Below are 15,025 nucleotides of genomic sequence, written 5' to 3'. Positions count from 1 at the left end.
CGATGACCTCAGCTGTTTGATCCCCTAAGACCTTACAACCAATTTCCAAAACTTCAAAAGTATCCAGACAGCCCCATATGTTTCTCCTCTAGTCGTCTGTGGAGAACTTCCTCATATTTTTTTTTATCTAAGCAGTCCACCTAATTTGCAATACCCTATCAAGAACCACATATCAAACGCATCGATTCTCTTCCATTTTCGGTTTTCCCACAGTCATTGATTCACTACCATACGGTGTTGTGCTCCAAATGTGCATTCTCAAAAATTTCTACCTCAGGTTAAGGATGATTATCTATACTAGCTCATAAGATAACGTAATCCCTTCACTCCGTCCACTTTGTACAGACTGATTATGATATTAAGTTTACGACTGACCCCGTTTCTGCAACTCCTCAAACGCTTGAGGCATTGGACGACTTGGAAAAAGTGCTCGACAACCTAAATGTGCAAGATGTTCGAGATTCTCGGGGAAATAGTTGTAAGCTATAGGGAAAGACGTATAATACACAATATATGCAAGGAGGGAAATAAAGAATGGAAGAATAAGCACATGTTAGGAAATACGTAAGAAAGGGAAGCAGTCTTTCGTATATATTGTTCAGTCTGTATACTGACGAGCCAGTAACGGAAAAAAGGAATTTTCAGGTATGGATATTACATGTCAGGCTGAAGAGACGTCAATGATTAGATTCGCTGCTGACATTGCTGTTCCCATTGACAGTGTAAGACGGCGTGGTCTCCTGACCTTCAATGCTTACATATTCCGCCCTCACAATCATATTCCGGGCATCAAGACGCTTCATTCGAACCCAAACTCGATAAGATAAAGTCAATGTTGTATGAATTCATGTAAACAAAATGCTAATAACAAGTAAGCGCACCGTGGTTGAAATACTCGAGGCTGGCGTATGCACACACATTCAAGACACGACGGTCACAGGAGAGAGAAACCGCACAACGGGACGCCGGTCCCTTCAGAGGATGACCCAGCCTAACTATGCCAGCCGGTGACCGCCCGTGGAGTGGACAGCGTGTGCCCGAGGGAAAGGAGGAACGACCCTGTGTTCGGCTTAAAAGCAAATTCCGCCACATTGTGTGGGAGCGCCCAGCCTATGCATTCTTTACACATAGCACGCAGTTTCTGAGATTTTCACAGGGAGACAGCAAACGCCAAACGCCAATGCTACAGATTTCCGGATTGGTCGCCTTAAACGAAACATCATTCTCCCGTTTTAGAAGCGCAATGCTGATTGGCAGACGAAATTTTTGACGCCTTGAGCTGAAGGAGTAATGGCAGAGACCAAAAGAAATACCCCTTCAAGTCTGGCGTGGAGAGGGGCCGTTCCGTTGTCGCTGTTGGAGCGAGAACACGTAACGAGACCGTGCGCGCTCGTTCTTGTACTCAAAGAGCGAGCAACAAGTCTCTCCTCAGTACTTCACTGGGAGAACACCTCTGTCGAGAGCCAATCGAAGTGCGACTCTATATTGAATCCTTGCGATTAAGCGTTGTTCACTGTATTGGCCACTACACATATTGTGCTGTGTGAACAGACAGAGTTATAGTTAAATGCATGTGAGCGAATTTTTGAGTGGCGTGTCGCGGTCGACTGGTTATCTGACCGGTGTACCACGCCAATAGTTAGACTAGGGGCGAATAGCAGTCCTTGTCTTCATCAAGGCGTAGTGAGAGTTTGATTGGCGAAGGTCAATCCAGATAGAACGAGAGTTATCTTATTTGTCAGCAGCGAGCAGCGCAGACAGCAGTCATCGCAGCTTGCGGTATTGTGCGCTGCAGCTCTTGCGAGCCCCATATTTCCTCCACAACAGTACACTTCACTGCATTTCACACGCGACGGCCTCGACCGCACGTAGCAACATTCTAACGGATAATTATTCAAGTTGAGTAGGTGCGGCTCTCAGCCATTCTGCCAAGTCAATAACAATCTTAAACTTCGTATAGAAACTTCATTAGTGAATCCTATCCTTGAGAAGTAACTTCAGATTTTGAAAAGAACCAGGAAATAACGTGTTAAGTTCAAAACTAAAAGTGCCATTGTGATTTCAGAATTTTTGCAAAATAAATAATAATTTTCGTTAGTTTCATGTTTTTCTTACACTAACTTGCACTACTCCAGTACCCAATTATCCCACTAGTTATGTAAGAAATTTTGTGAATTTTGGTGTCATTTCCTTACAGCGGACGACTCCAGAAGATATTTATTGCTGAAAGTTTTTCAGGCATTTCTCTTTAGAACGTTAGGAGCGTGTGTCTGACTTCTGTAGTAGTGTAGGGGTGGAAATTGCATCTTGCATCTTGCAGGAGCCACAGGGTAAAGGGTATAACTCAGATTAATCCGTTGCGCAGAATGACAGAATAACAAAAAACGCCGCTCACAACAGTAAGGAAGAATTGAAGGACTTGCTGAATGCAGTGAGCAGATCGATGAGCACGCGGTATAGATGGTAACCTAATACAGGTTTGTTATGTTTCGGAGATCTTTTTTTCCATAGAAACTTGTGAAGCTTACTTTAAGGGCGATGATAGATGGCCTTCGTAACAGGCGTATTTCTGATGCCAGAGCACCGGAGCGCACCGGGTGCTTTTTAATTAAAATTAATATTCGTATAATGGCGCCGGTACCGTTATAATGAACAAAGATGCTTCTGCCCAGTGGCAGCTTTTGCCTGCTCTGACGGCAGCTCCAGGTCCGTCGCGACAGGCGAAGTTCACCAGGGTGGCGGGGGAAGGGACAGGGAGAAGGGGGAAGAGCGAGGTTTCCGTAGCAGGAGCCCTTGTGAAAACAAAATTGTTCATTAGGGAATTCGGTGTTGCGGACTGATTAAAAACCGTAGGGCAGGGGAGGGCCCTGCGCGCCTTCCCGTCCTCAGGGGGATCGAATTCTTTTTTGTGCCTACGCAGCAGAGCCGGTGGAGGGAAAATAGTCCCCAGCGCGCTGCGGAGGCCGCAAATGCGCACCTGCGCTGACGGGCCGGGCCGCATGTGGGTGGTAACTCGCTATAACGTTGATTGCTGTCGTGCATTAGCGTCGCCTTTTATGCGTGGCGACCCACAGGCGGCGCGGGGGGTTCGTCGGCAAACATTGCACGTCAGGACGGGTCGACCGCTGCCGAGGGGTGACTCCTAAACCCCCTCCACCGTTCGCTCTGTAGCGACACGAAAATTTTAATTTATTGTCACACAGCCAGATGTGAGTCAGCGGGGAAATTTTACGCGTATACGGATGTACTCGTAGTTTTAAAGCAGTCTGTTACGTGAGTGAGGGAGATATTAGAGGAATGGCTGAATTTTGGCGACTCCTAACCTCTTTTGCGCCTCCAGAAGATTTTGGACAATGGCTGGTTCTCGGAACAGGAAGTGAGAGCGTGGTCGTCAAGTCCAAACTGAATCAAGAGGAAAAAGTTGATGTCAATCATGGGCCTTCTACAGAAATCGAGATCATCTGGAAACCTGTAATCTCTGCAACGCAGTTCGAGTTTAATGGGAATACCAAGCAGGCCTAAACGTGAATGGGAATATATATATATATATATATATATATATATATATATATATATATATATATATATATATATATATATATATATATCTTTGCTTGTGTTCGTGTTTCCTTTGTTCTGTCCATATTTTCCATGTTCTCTTCCTTTCTTTTACATCAAATTTCGTGTTCATAATTTTGTTTCATTATTTGTCTCTTTCACCTATCATTTCTTTATTGCTTCCTGCTTGTTTTAGGTCTTGTTCTCTTTGATGAAAGCAGTTGGTTCTTCGCCATTTGATTAAGCCTAGAAAAAACAAATTCTTCCGCTGTTTCTAGGGGATGAGCGTGCTAACAGAAATTAATTTGGTTCACATGCAAACGCGGTAGTACAGGAGATTCCTTGAAGCCAGCCGCGGAAAATGCCGACAGGTTTCGTGGTCGAAAATGGCAGCACCTCTAGAGGGGCAGTTTTGGGGAGCAGACGTGTGGTATAACCCACCCCTGAAACGAAGATCGTCTGATTAAAATATTATTTAAGCTAATCGTAACTTCGGCGTGAAATAGTTACCAGTGTTTCGATCACGATTCGCGAAACGTTATTCAAGATAGTTTGCATTCCGGTAACCTCCGCGCCGCGCTTGAAAATGGAGTGCACTCGCCACGTATACTGCTGCCGCCTCAGGAACTCACACTACGGCAGACAGCCGGCCGCTGTGGCCGAGCGGTTCTAGGCGCTTCAGTCCCGAACCGCGCTGTTGCTACTGTCACAGGTTCGAATCATGCCTCGGTCATGGATGTGTGTGATCACCTTAGGTCAGTTACGTTTAAGTAGTTCTAAGTTCTAGGGGACTGATAACCTCAGACGTTAAGTCCCATAGTGCTCAGAGCCATTTGCACCATTTTGAACTACAGCTGACATGTAAACTCAATGTCCGCAGTAATATGCTGGCGCAGTCGTTACTCTGATTTCTCCCACGCTCAGGGAAATAGCGTAGGTGTTTATGATCGTAGCCTCTGTATTGAAAACCATAAAGAATAAATGCAGCTGTTACCAGGCATCCTGGGTTCATAAATTCTTTGCACGAGCGGTCCAAATCGCACGACGTGTACTGTTGTTTCCACCCACCTTGCAGGTGTGAGATCGATCTGCTGTCACATTATACACCATCTGATCAAAAGTTGTTGGACACCACACTGTATCGCGGAATTCAACGCTAGATGTCACGAGAGTCAGATGAAGCAAGACCAGGCAGACAACGTGTAGCGAAGGACAAGGAGCGTGGAGCGTCACGGTAGGTGGTTGTAAAAAAATGGCATTAAATCAGCGGAAGGAGTCACTGGTGAGATACAATATGCTGCCAGCAGTCCATCTGCCACAACGTCTGGGCGGGCGGAGTTAAAAAGAATAGAGTGTAGTGGTACAGCAGCTCCTCGTTATCCACACATTGATGAACTGAGTGGTAAGCGACGCTTGAGGAGGCGTAAAGAGCGGCGCGACTGGGTAGTGGATGAGTGGAAACGAGTGATGAGTGATTTTCAGTGATAAATCGCGCTGCAGCCTGAAGCAGTTCGATCGAAAGTCTCTGTATTGGCGAATGCCTGGACAATGTTACCTGTCATCATAGACAGTGCCAAGAGTGATGTACAGAGGGAAAAAATGTTCAAATGTATGTGAAATCTTATGGGATTTAACTGCTGAGGTTATCAGTCCCTAAGCTTACACACTACTTAACCTAAATTATCCTAAGAACAAACACACTCACCCATGCCCGAGGGAGGACTCGAACCTCCGCCGGGACCAGGCGCACAGTCCACGACTGCAGCGCCTTAGACCGCTCGGCTAATCCCGAGCGGCGGTGTGCAAAGGAGCTTGGTGTTACGGTGCGAGTGTATTTTTCGTGATTAGAGTGTGGTCCCCTTCTTGTGCTCAAGAAAGCGCTAAGTGCGGAAGGACATCGACATATTTTACACTATTATGTACTGCATGCAGTAGAAAAACAATTTGGAGACGATGGTTATTTGTTTCAGCGTGACAATCCAGCCTGTGGTAAACCAGCATGAGTCAAGCAACAGCTTGTGGTCGAGAACATTCCTGAAATGGACTGTCCAGTCCAGAGTACCAACCTGAACCCAGCGGAAATTCTGTGGTACGAAATAGAACATCACTATCATCTACCATCTCTGGTTTCCGCTCTTGAGGCAGAATGGGCTGCCATTCGTCCACAGGCATTCAGACAGTTCCAGCAGAGTGCAAGGTGTCATTCAGACGAAGATTGGACAGATCTCATAATAGAGTCCACTAATGGGTAACCAGATTCTTTCGATCTGACAGCGTATATAGGGAGTAAAAGAAAGTTACTGACTAAGTTTCAGGGGCCGTAGACGGCGTCGACTGGAACAAATTTGCAGATAGAAATCTGTCTTCGGAAACGTCATCCTGCGTCGCTGCTGCACGCCTGGCGCTAGGCCATCTCTCTAGCAACAAAAGTGAGTTCGTTCTCAGACATCACTGTAGCGATTACCCCTTGCAGTGCAGTGAGAGTCGCTCATGACCTAGACGGCGTCTATCTCGTTGGATACTGTCAGTGCCATTGCTAGACTCCCAACTTGCCGTCAGTTTGTGTCCTCAAATTTGCTACTGAAGGGCTGGCCTAGTAGCAGGTGTTGTTCGCTGCAACTTCGATATATGGAAATGGTTTCTACCCTCAATTTGTTCCTCAAGTCATCCTCTACAGCTGTTCGCCGTTTGTCGCTATTCTTTTGCTACGTCCTGTAGACTCATATGTATGTTAAGCCTCTTGTGGATATCGCACTTGTTCAGTACTAGCGTGTACAGAAAGTAACAATAACCAATGCCACGTTATACGTTGTGTGTAGCGTTTAAGAACTGAAATGCCATTACTGTGTTTTGTTAATAGGTGCCGTTTCCGTAACTGGCGGAATCCGGAGGACCAAAATCTGCATCGTCAAAGACAGACACACCTGTAACCAGTCTACACCTTTACTTCTGTTCCCAGTCATCTAACGGAGTATGCAGCGTGCGTGACTACATAAGCAGAAGCTAATAAGCCGCTGAGGCTGCCACCGGGTCGCAGCCTAGAATAAAAAAGCCAAGTCGTGTTGAGACAGTATTTTATTACAATAAGCATAGCCCATTTACACCACATATTTGATTTTTGCCTTTATGAAGCACTGTGTAAAATTGTTGTACTAACTGTATATTAAACTACTGAACTGAGCCTGGACAAGTAAAACCAACGTCAACAGAGAAAGGTAACTGCTATACAACCTATCACCAATGCCGTGATACCACTACGCTCAGACCCATCACGTGTGTCGATAACGAAGGCCTGCACGTCCGCTGCTTACGAGGGCGCAGGAACGAGTGCAATTTTCGAGCGGTATAGTCTCCAGGTTGGCTTGGACAACGCGTATTTGTGACAGCCAATCAGGGGCCGGTATTTCCCTCCAAGGTACCTCCTAAAGTAATTTTAAAGTAATTGTGGCTTGTAAAAACCTTTAATCTGTCCATATACGTTGGTTGGAGACACATTCTCTCGGCCTATATATATATATATATATATATTGTTTATACTTTATAGACTGTCCAGTCACATTGAAGTGACCTCGCGTCAGACAACTGAATGACCAAGTTTTGCACCACATATTGCTCCGAAACGTACAGGAATTGAGTAATTTAGGTTCTGGAAGGTACCGACAGGAATGTAGAGCCAAGCCTATTCTAGTGCCGTGGACAGCTTTGCTAGATTCCTCGGTTGAGGATCCACGGCGCGTACAACCTGATCGAGGTGGTCGCACCGATTTTCGATTGGGTTTAAACCCGAGACCTTTGGTGACCATAGGTGTATTGTAAAACCATGCTCGTGGTCTTAGAACGACGCACGTACGCAATGAGTTATGTCACACGTTGCGTTGTCCTGGTAGTAGGAAAAACAAATTGCGTGAAGGGCTGGATATGGCCCCAAGAGTAGATGCGTGCTTGTGTTGATCCGTTGTGGCTTCCAGAATGACGAGTCCACTCAGAAAATGCCACGAGAAGAATTTTCCAGACCATAAAGCTTCCTTCTCCGGCCTGGACACCTATGGCGTTGTTGCAGGACGTTTGCCGGCCTTTGATTTCTGGTTCATCCCATCACTGTAGACAGGCACGACCGTTGCCTTTGTCACCACAGGAGCCGTTGCACATCAGTCCATCGTTTTACAGAAGGCTATTGTAACCATCTTCGCCTTCGCCAAGTCTGGAAAGCCGCTCTCTTCTATATTCCGAACGCAAGTAGATTTCCAACGCCCTTACGGCACTTTACATTAAACTGCCTTTCTCTCTACTTATTTCATCCTTTCTATTATACCAATAACAGTCTTACTCGTTTACAGGTTAACGTGAAAAAGTTGAGTTTCAGTTGGCCAGAACTTCAGTGTTGTTACTGAATGCACACCTAGATCTGATGTAAATTTTAAATGTCATATTACTCAGCTTAATGTACTCTCCGCTAGCTCTAATGACAACCTAAAGTTTTCATGTCCACTTTATCACAGGAAGAAAATATTAATGGAATAATTTGCTTGCCCACGACCTTTCAACATGATAGCCTGCCTTGATCTTGTCACACTTCGGTAGTATGCTGCTGCGACTGTTCAGCCCCTTGCGAACTTAACCTTTTAGCACTACACCACGCCGGTCCCAAAAATCACACAGCGTCGCCTACCCCTATAATGGTTGGGTTTTCCTCTGTTACTGTGATAAATCCACACTCGTTTTACTCCTATCCACTGGGTGACATATCCAGAAATCGTCCATGCTGAGTGGGACCAAATCAGTCGTCTAGATTGGCGTGATACAGCTGCAGTATTTCCGTTGCTGCCTCAGCCGTGCGGCTTTTTGATTGGGTGTGAACAGCAGCGGTCCCAAGCTGAGCAACCTTTATCATGTTGATAATGAGACTGATTTTTCCGCTATTGCCTAGGCGGTGATGCGCCAGTCTACGAACAGCAGAGTTTACACTTCCCTTGCGATTCCTGGATCTTCACAGACTGCCTGACACTTAGTTCTCCGTCATTCAGACTTGTTTTACCACACGGCAAGCTTCTCGTTCTTCGTCATTCAGGTGTTCTTACCACAATGGAAGCGTCTAGGCCCCCTAACCAGTGCGTCATATGATGGTGCATTGCTCCCGTACGCTGACACAACCCACCACGGACTATTTCAGTGCTGTTCCTCCTCAAGTCCCGGCGCCGCATTATTTTAGAACTACGCTAAAACATCCAAAACAGAATATTGCAACAGTGACAGGCCAAACCAGACGCACGCAGCTACAACTTTTCGTCTCCTCTCAAGAACTGTTTACCACACGATATTCCCCTCTATCAATGGGCTGCGGTATTTAGTTTGTCCTACGGTATTCTTGCACTGGGATGTCAATGTGTAGGACTGCAAACTTCAGACATGTACCTGCAAAGACACAAGAAGCTAATTACGTAACTTTGTTTTGTGGTGGAGATTTAAAGTTTTTTCGTACGCGTAGTGATTTTATCGTGAAGTACTCATCAAGCCCAACACGATTTGGACACCGCAGTGTTTCACTTCGCCTCGGGGACTGAGCTGTCTTGTCACGGTTCGTGCGGCTACCCCCTTCGGAGGCTCGAGTCCTCCATCAGGCATGGGTGTGTGTGTTGTCCACAGTGTAAGTTAGTTTAAGTTGGAGTAAGTAGTGTGTAGGCTTAGGGACCGATGACCTCTGCAGTTTGGTCCCATAAGACGTTTCCACAAATTTCCAAATTTTTACTTCTTCACTTCGCATGGTCCTGTCTATGTGGTACGCGCTGACTTCGTATAATCTGGAAACTGACTCATTCAGGCAGTTCTGGAATTTAATGTCCAGCCCAAATCACAGAATGCCCTGCTGTACTTTACACACAGTAATGAGACTAGTTTCAGCATCACAGTGCCTAACTCTGGTCAGTTGTATGGGAAGATACTGTTTCGTGTGAAACCAGTTCATTGAATGACTTTACATTTCTCACATGTACAAAATACTGGCACACGAGAACGCTGCGTAAATGCCTAAAACGATTAGAGCCCTCAATATTTCACTCAGTGGTCTGACACTTCTTCCACATTATCATCATTTTTCGTGTTAAATAACTCATTATATTCGTTTTCTTCTTCAGCACTTTGGTCTTTGGTTTGTGTACATTAAACCAAATTCATTGCCAAAGAGGCTGTCTACTTCATTCAGCAGTTTGCCTGGAAACAAATGTTCTTTATTTACCACCGTAAATACTGTTCCTCTCGCATGCCTATTCCCTGTTGTAATGTTTTGTTTCACTTCCTCCATAAAGTGCTCGGTCTAGAAGTTAAACAGTGCTGTGTAGCTCTATGTTAGGAGCTTTCCTAAGGGAGCTTAACTTGGGCGATTTGCCACTTTCAGCGCTCGTATATGGGTTTTCGTCTATATGTACATTTAACGTAATGCTTGGTAAAACTTTTGGTTCTCACACATTGAGATTATTTTATATTTTTAACGATGTAAATCGTATTTCTCCCGTTTGTTTCGCCATATGATTGCCCGCGTTACTGTACTGACACCCGTCTTTCTTTCTGTTGCAGGTGAGTACAGAATCAAGCTTGCTCATCACTCTACTTCAAAGTTAACGAGGTAAGAAAAATATTTTAGTTGCGTTATCATACGCTATTCCACTTTATCATTCGTCCGAGCGATTTTGTTTTGGTTCCTCCATAGTCATGCTATGGTAGTGTAGGGCGTGGATTTCAGTGTTTACCTGGACTGCACACATGCAAGTATAAGCAAACAAAATAATAGTTTCAAACCCGAGGTGGTACTTAAACCTTTAAAGAGTACCCCGTGTATAATCGGCTTTCTGTGACTTTTTGTAGTAACTGTCCGAATCCAGTGTTGGAAGCTGTACAGCGGTATCACGCTGTCACTCGTACTCCGTGAAACATTCGGAACTGGACGCATTGTCCTGCGTCTTAGACAATGCCAGAGTGCTACCATTTACGAGCCTTTATGGGAGGTGAGAGTACTCGTCATACAGGTTTCCGGTGGAACGGTCGAGTCGCACCAAAAGAAATGAACAGTTTGCAGGCGTCGATAACACATGAGTCTGAAAGTTTCCTGTAAAGTGATAGGGCGACAGCGAGTAACTAACAGGAGAAGGTAATTACACTCGAAATCAGCACACAGATCAGTACCGCCATTGTCACTCATTAGCATTCGCTGGGGGCGGACGGGGTGGGGGAGGGGACTTTTGTATTATTTGAACAATTTGCAGTTTGTAGACCGTCGTGTACTAATTTAGCGTGATATTTTAATCCGGAAAAACAGTCCACCAATGGAAAGCCTCAAAGTGAAAGTGGAACGAAATTTAACTGTTAATATGAGCATGGTTCGGTCTAACCAATGTTAGGAAGTGTGTTACTCAGGAATCAGTTCTTCTTCTTCTTAGGGTAAATCTCGTCTAGCACGGAGTCCCCTGTACCCGAAGTACTGATGCTCTTCATATCGTCGTACTGGTCATTTACTTAAGGGAGGGAACTCTCGTTCGCCACCTGTCTGTGCATGGTAAACGTCGCTGTGTTTTTGATGATATTTTTACTGTGTATAGTATTTTCCGAGGCTAAAACTGAGGACCAGCCCAGCATTTGCCTAAACGAGCGTGGAAAACTGCCTGGAATCCACTCGCAGGCTCAGACTGGCCAGTGCAGTAGCCACAGTCTCGTTCATTCGACTAGAGGCTTCGATGCTGTCGTGTCTCATTCTCCTGATCCCAGGCCAGTGTGCTGGTACTTACAAATTCAATCAAGTAACCAAATGTTCTTAAGTGTTAACCTTTAACAGCAATCTTTCGAACTAAGATGGATAGCTGATGACTTCAGTATTCGTAAAGAAAAGTGACGTATTTCGTTTCAAGCAACACGGTCGTGTATCATACGAAGGGTGTTTTCTCAGTCATCCATTCTGTACGTATCTTATACGAAATATCGATAACACTATCAGCTTTATTTACTGATTTTACTGGCAAGCAAAACGTGTCATGCTTAAAGTATACCCTCTTCAACCCCACTGTGACTCTGGGTGATCTCATTAACAGTGGGAATCGCCACCATACTTTTGTAGTTGCAAAACACATGAGACTAAAAGTTTCCTGTAAAGTGGTAAGGCAACAGTAACTAACAGGGGAAGGTAATTACACACGAAATCAGCACACAGATCAGTACCGCCATATATATATATATGAATGAAATGACTGGAGAAACTTTTTCTGGATCCAAGAGTTCTTAAGATTATATTTGATACATGTAATGACTAAGTGATGGTTGGACTAGTACTGATAAATGCTTTAAAATATGCTGGTAGATACATAATTTATGCTGTTAGCTGACGTACATATAGTTTCAAGCTGGCAGGGGGTACAAGCTGTTGGTGTGATGGTATATTTGTGAATGAGGCCATTCCATTGTTCTTTTGGGAATGTCATGGTAACCATTTATAGTAAATACGACAGGAAGTGGGACTGTCTCCGCTGTAAATATGGAAGCGCTCGGGGGCAGTCTTAAGGTTTTCCGGATCTGAATCTAAAGGTAGAGAAATGCACATCCAGTACAGTCTTCCTGCGGAATTTTCTATCCATCGGTATATGCATAGAGAAAACCAGGTCACTGAGCTGCAACGAGATGATTGAATGCACTATTAATATCAGCACTTTCCAAACAGTTTATATTAAAATAATAAACACGAATACGACAGCTGAGTGTTTGAAGATCGAAGTCAAAAAGAGGCATATGCGATGAGGATCGTATAGAACTGTGAGAAGTGACCAAGTGTCAGAGCTGGTTCAAACGGCCGGAGCTTCATTCTTTCTGTCGAGGCATTCGTAGCCGGTAAATGCAGTCTCTACTTTGGTAGACAGAACTGCCCATAAAGGCCATGCCTTGAATATAAAAATGGCTCTGAGGACTATGCGACGTAACTTCTGAGGTCGTCAGTCGCCTAGAAATTAGAACTAGTTAAACTTAACTAACCTAAGGAGATCACACACATCGTTACCCGAGGCAGGCTTCGAACCTGCGACCGTAGCGGTCGCGCGGTTCCAGATTGAAGTGCCTAGAACCGTTCGGCCACACCGGCCTGCACAACAACTGTTGTCGCAATATCCATCCGAAGGTGTACCCTATTGCCAACCGCCACAAATAAAACAGTTTCAATTAAAAATCGTTCAGAGAGGTTGCAGTGTAGAGGTGGCAGCATTGCGCGAAAGATGACAGCGAGCTCAGATTCCGTGCCGACACGAGCTTCTGTGAGGCGCCGGTCGAGCTGGCCGGCAGCTGCGGCGCGACCCCCGATCCCTGCGTCAGAGTTTACGCTCCGCCCGCGAGTCTGTGAGGGCTTATCGCGCTTGTGTGGCGCTCCGCCGGCGCCCGTAAACAACGGCCTGGGAAAAAGTGGGCCAGGGTCCGTGGCAGAGGCGCGCCCGCCCCGTCTCTCTCTGCCACTGTGCGAGATCTAGCCGCGTCAGTAACGCCGGACATCATGCGGCAGCTGCACTGTCACAATGAACACGGGATTATAATTTAGGGAGGAGCCCCTCCACGCCCACATCGGCAAGATGGCCAACACAAAAGGTCTACTGCCATCTCTGCACACTAGTTAGTTACATTAAGTGACGTATCGCAGCATGAGTGTACTGTGATGTTTTTGTACATCTGGTTATAATTAGCCATTAATACTCGCTCATCTGGAGATTGATTGGGTCGAAATTTGCACAAAGTGTAGCGGTTTAAAGGGCAGAAGGAAAAAAGTCCCAAGGCAAGAGGCAAGGGAAACAATCTCACCGATAGTTGGGTCGTGTAGTAGCGAATTTCTCCTGCCTGCGACAGATCGTGCGAGGATAGGTTTTGTTAGTAGTGGGTATCATGCATACCTCTGACGTTGTGAGACGTTGTTACTCTGCGGCTGCAGCTAGGTATCGGTGTTGGCTTCTCGACCAGCTCATCATATCTGTAGCAGCTGGGTTCATTAACGGTTAGTGTCCAGTAGGTCATATATAGGATTCAAAGGGTAGGGTAGTGTTGGCGGTTTGTTCGTGCGTTAGTAAGCAAGCTTCCCTGCTGTTGCCTGTTAGTCGGCTATGGTACCAGCTGGTATAACCAGTCAGCATTGCCGATGTAGAGGGACTTGGCGATGTCGTCGGTTGTGAGCCTATTTTAGCTCGCCGTAGGTGGTTATGTCCTAGCTAGCAGTGTCTTTCGCCTCTTATGCTTCTACCTATAGTTGTGATCCTAGTTCCTCTGAGTACAGATGAAAGGATTGTTCGGTTGTTACGAGTTCCTGTATAGTCGTGTGGCGAGCTTTTTGACAACTTAAAAATATGTGTGAATTCTTAAAGGACCAAACTTGTAATGCGTCACGCAAATCCAACACCTTCCATGAAAACCCTGACATGATAAGCAAATCCAGTAGTATGTCACATTGCTTCGAATAAATCGTGACATTAAATTAACCAAAGTAATACGAGTAACGAGTGAGAAAATGAAATACCACAGACTAACACAAGAATGCCTAAATGCATGTCATACCTTCCCACCGTGAGACAGACGCAGTTCCGAGGGGAGAAACGAGAACAGAAGCTGAGAGCAGAACCGTGTTAAGCTGAAGGCCCTACGATAAGGGACGGTCACCCACGTCGCCAGCTAACCGCTAGGTTCACCCCCCAGCCCATGTTAAAAGATAGAGTCCTCCAGAAGAACAGTATAGATCTTACGATAACGCTAAAAGGACCACACCAGCTGCAAGTTTTAGGGTGAGGCTTTTTCACGTCTCTGTTACGTTGCAAACTTTAAAAACATTGCCCAACCACGAAAAGTATAACGTTTCTCATTGGATGGACAGAATTTTTTTAGGCGGAGCTTAAGGTTAACATTGAGACCCTGATTGATCAAATGAAAACACAGCCAGATAGTTTTTTTTAAACCAACTTTGATAAACTGTAATAAGGAGAAGTTAGGAGTTAGCTTTTATCCGAGAGGGCGAGCTGGATGGCTGCTGCGCCGGCCGCCGCCCCTGACGAACACCAACAAGATAATGAACGCACCGATGTCGCATAACAGCGCATAAAGCTTCACTCAGAACTGCAGAAGTCTCATCTGTTATACCCCCTTTTTGCGTAATACTAGTGTCGATCGTCAATTAAAGCTCATGGTGTTCACATTTGCCACTTGAAGTAAAAATCTGAAACGCGATGATTTTTTTGTTATATAGTTATTGAGAAGCCACATTAGCCACTGTAATTTACTACAAGTTAGATAAGTAAGTAAAGATAATTGAGGGTCACTGTAGACCATTTTGATAGTTTTCTCTTTTGTGAAACTTGATGTAAACCTAGATTATAGATGTGATATGGCATAGGTCATGCTTCGATGAACCCCTTCCACTAAATTTAGTTAGTATTAAGATTCTTTTACAGGGAGTGCAGTGGAGCTGACG

The 15,025-nt window shown here is 45.3% G+C and overlaps 1 protein-coding gene across 25 annotated transcripts in view; it reads left to right on the top strand.

Moving 5' to 3' along the window:
- The window catches only part of LOC126278218 (CUGBP Elav-like family member 2), a 2,351,537-nt gene that overhangs the window by 1,271,797 nt on the left and 1,064,715 nt on the right, over positions 1 to 15,025 (top strand). Inside the window, exon 1 of one of the 25 annotated variants that reach the window (XM_049978192.1) lies at positions 5,529 to 5,647. The exons of the other annotated variants lie outside the window; for them this stretch is intronic. Coding sequence (XP_049834149.1) covers positions 5,598 to 5,647 — 50 coding nt within the window. The 5' untranslated portion in view covers positions 5,529 to 5,597. Of the gene's footprint in view, positions 1 to 5,528; positions 5,648 to 15,025 lie in introns of those variants that run through there. 25 annotated transcript variants of the gene reach the window in all.

This window comes from Schistocerca gregaria, chromosome 6 (genome assembly GCF_023897955.1).
Source record: "Schistocerca gregaria isolate iqSchGreg1 chromosome 6, iqSchGreg1.2, whole genome shotgun sequence".
NCBI classification, from domain to species: Eukaryota; Metazoa; Arthropoda; class Insecta; order Orthoptera; family Acrididae; genus Schistocerca; species Schistocerca gregaria.
This window is presented reverse-complemented; position numbering and strand designations above follow the sequence as displayed.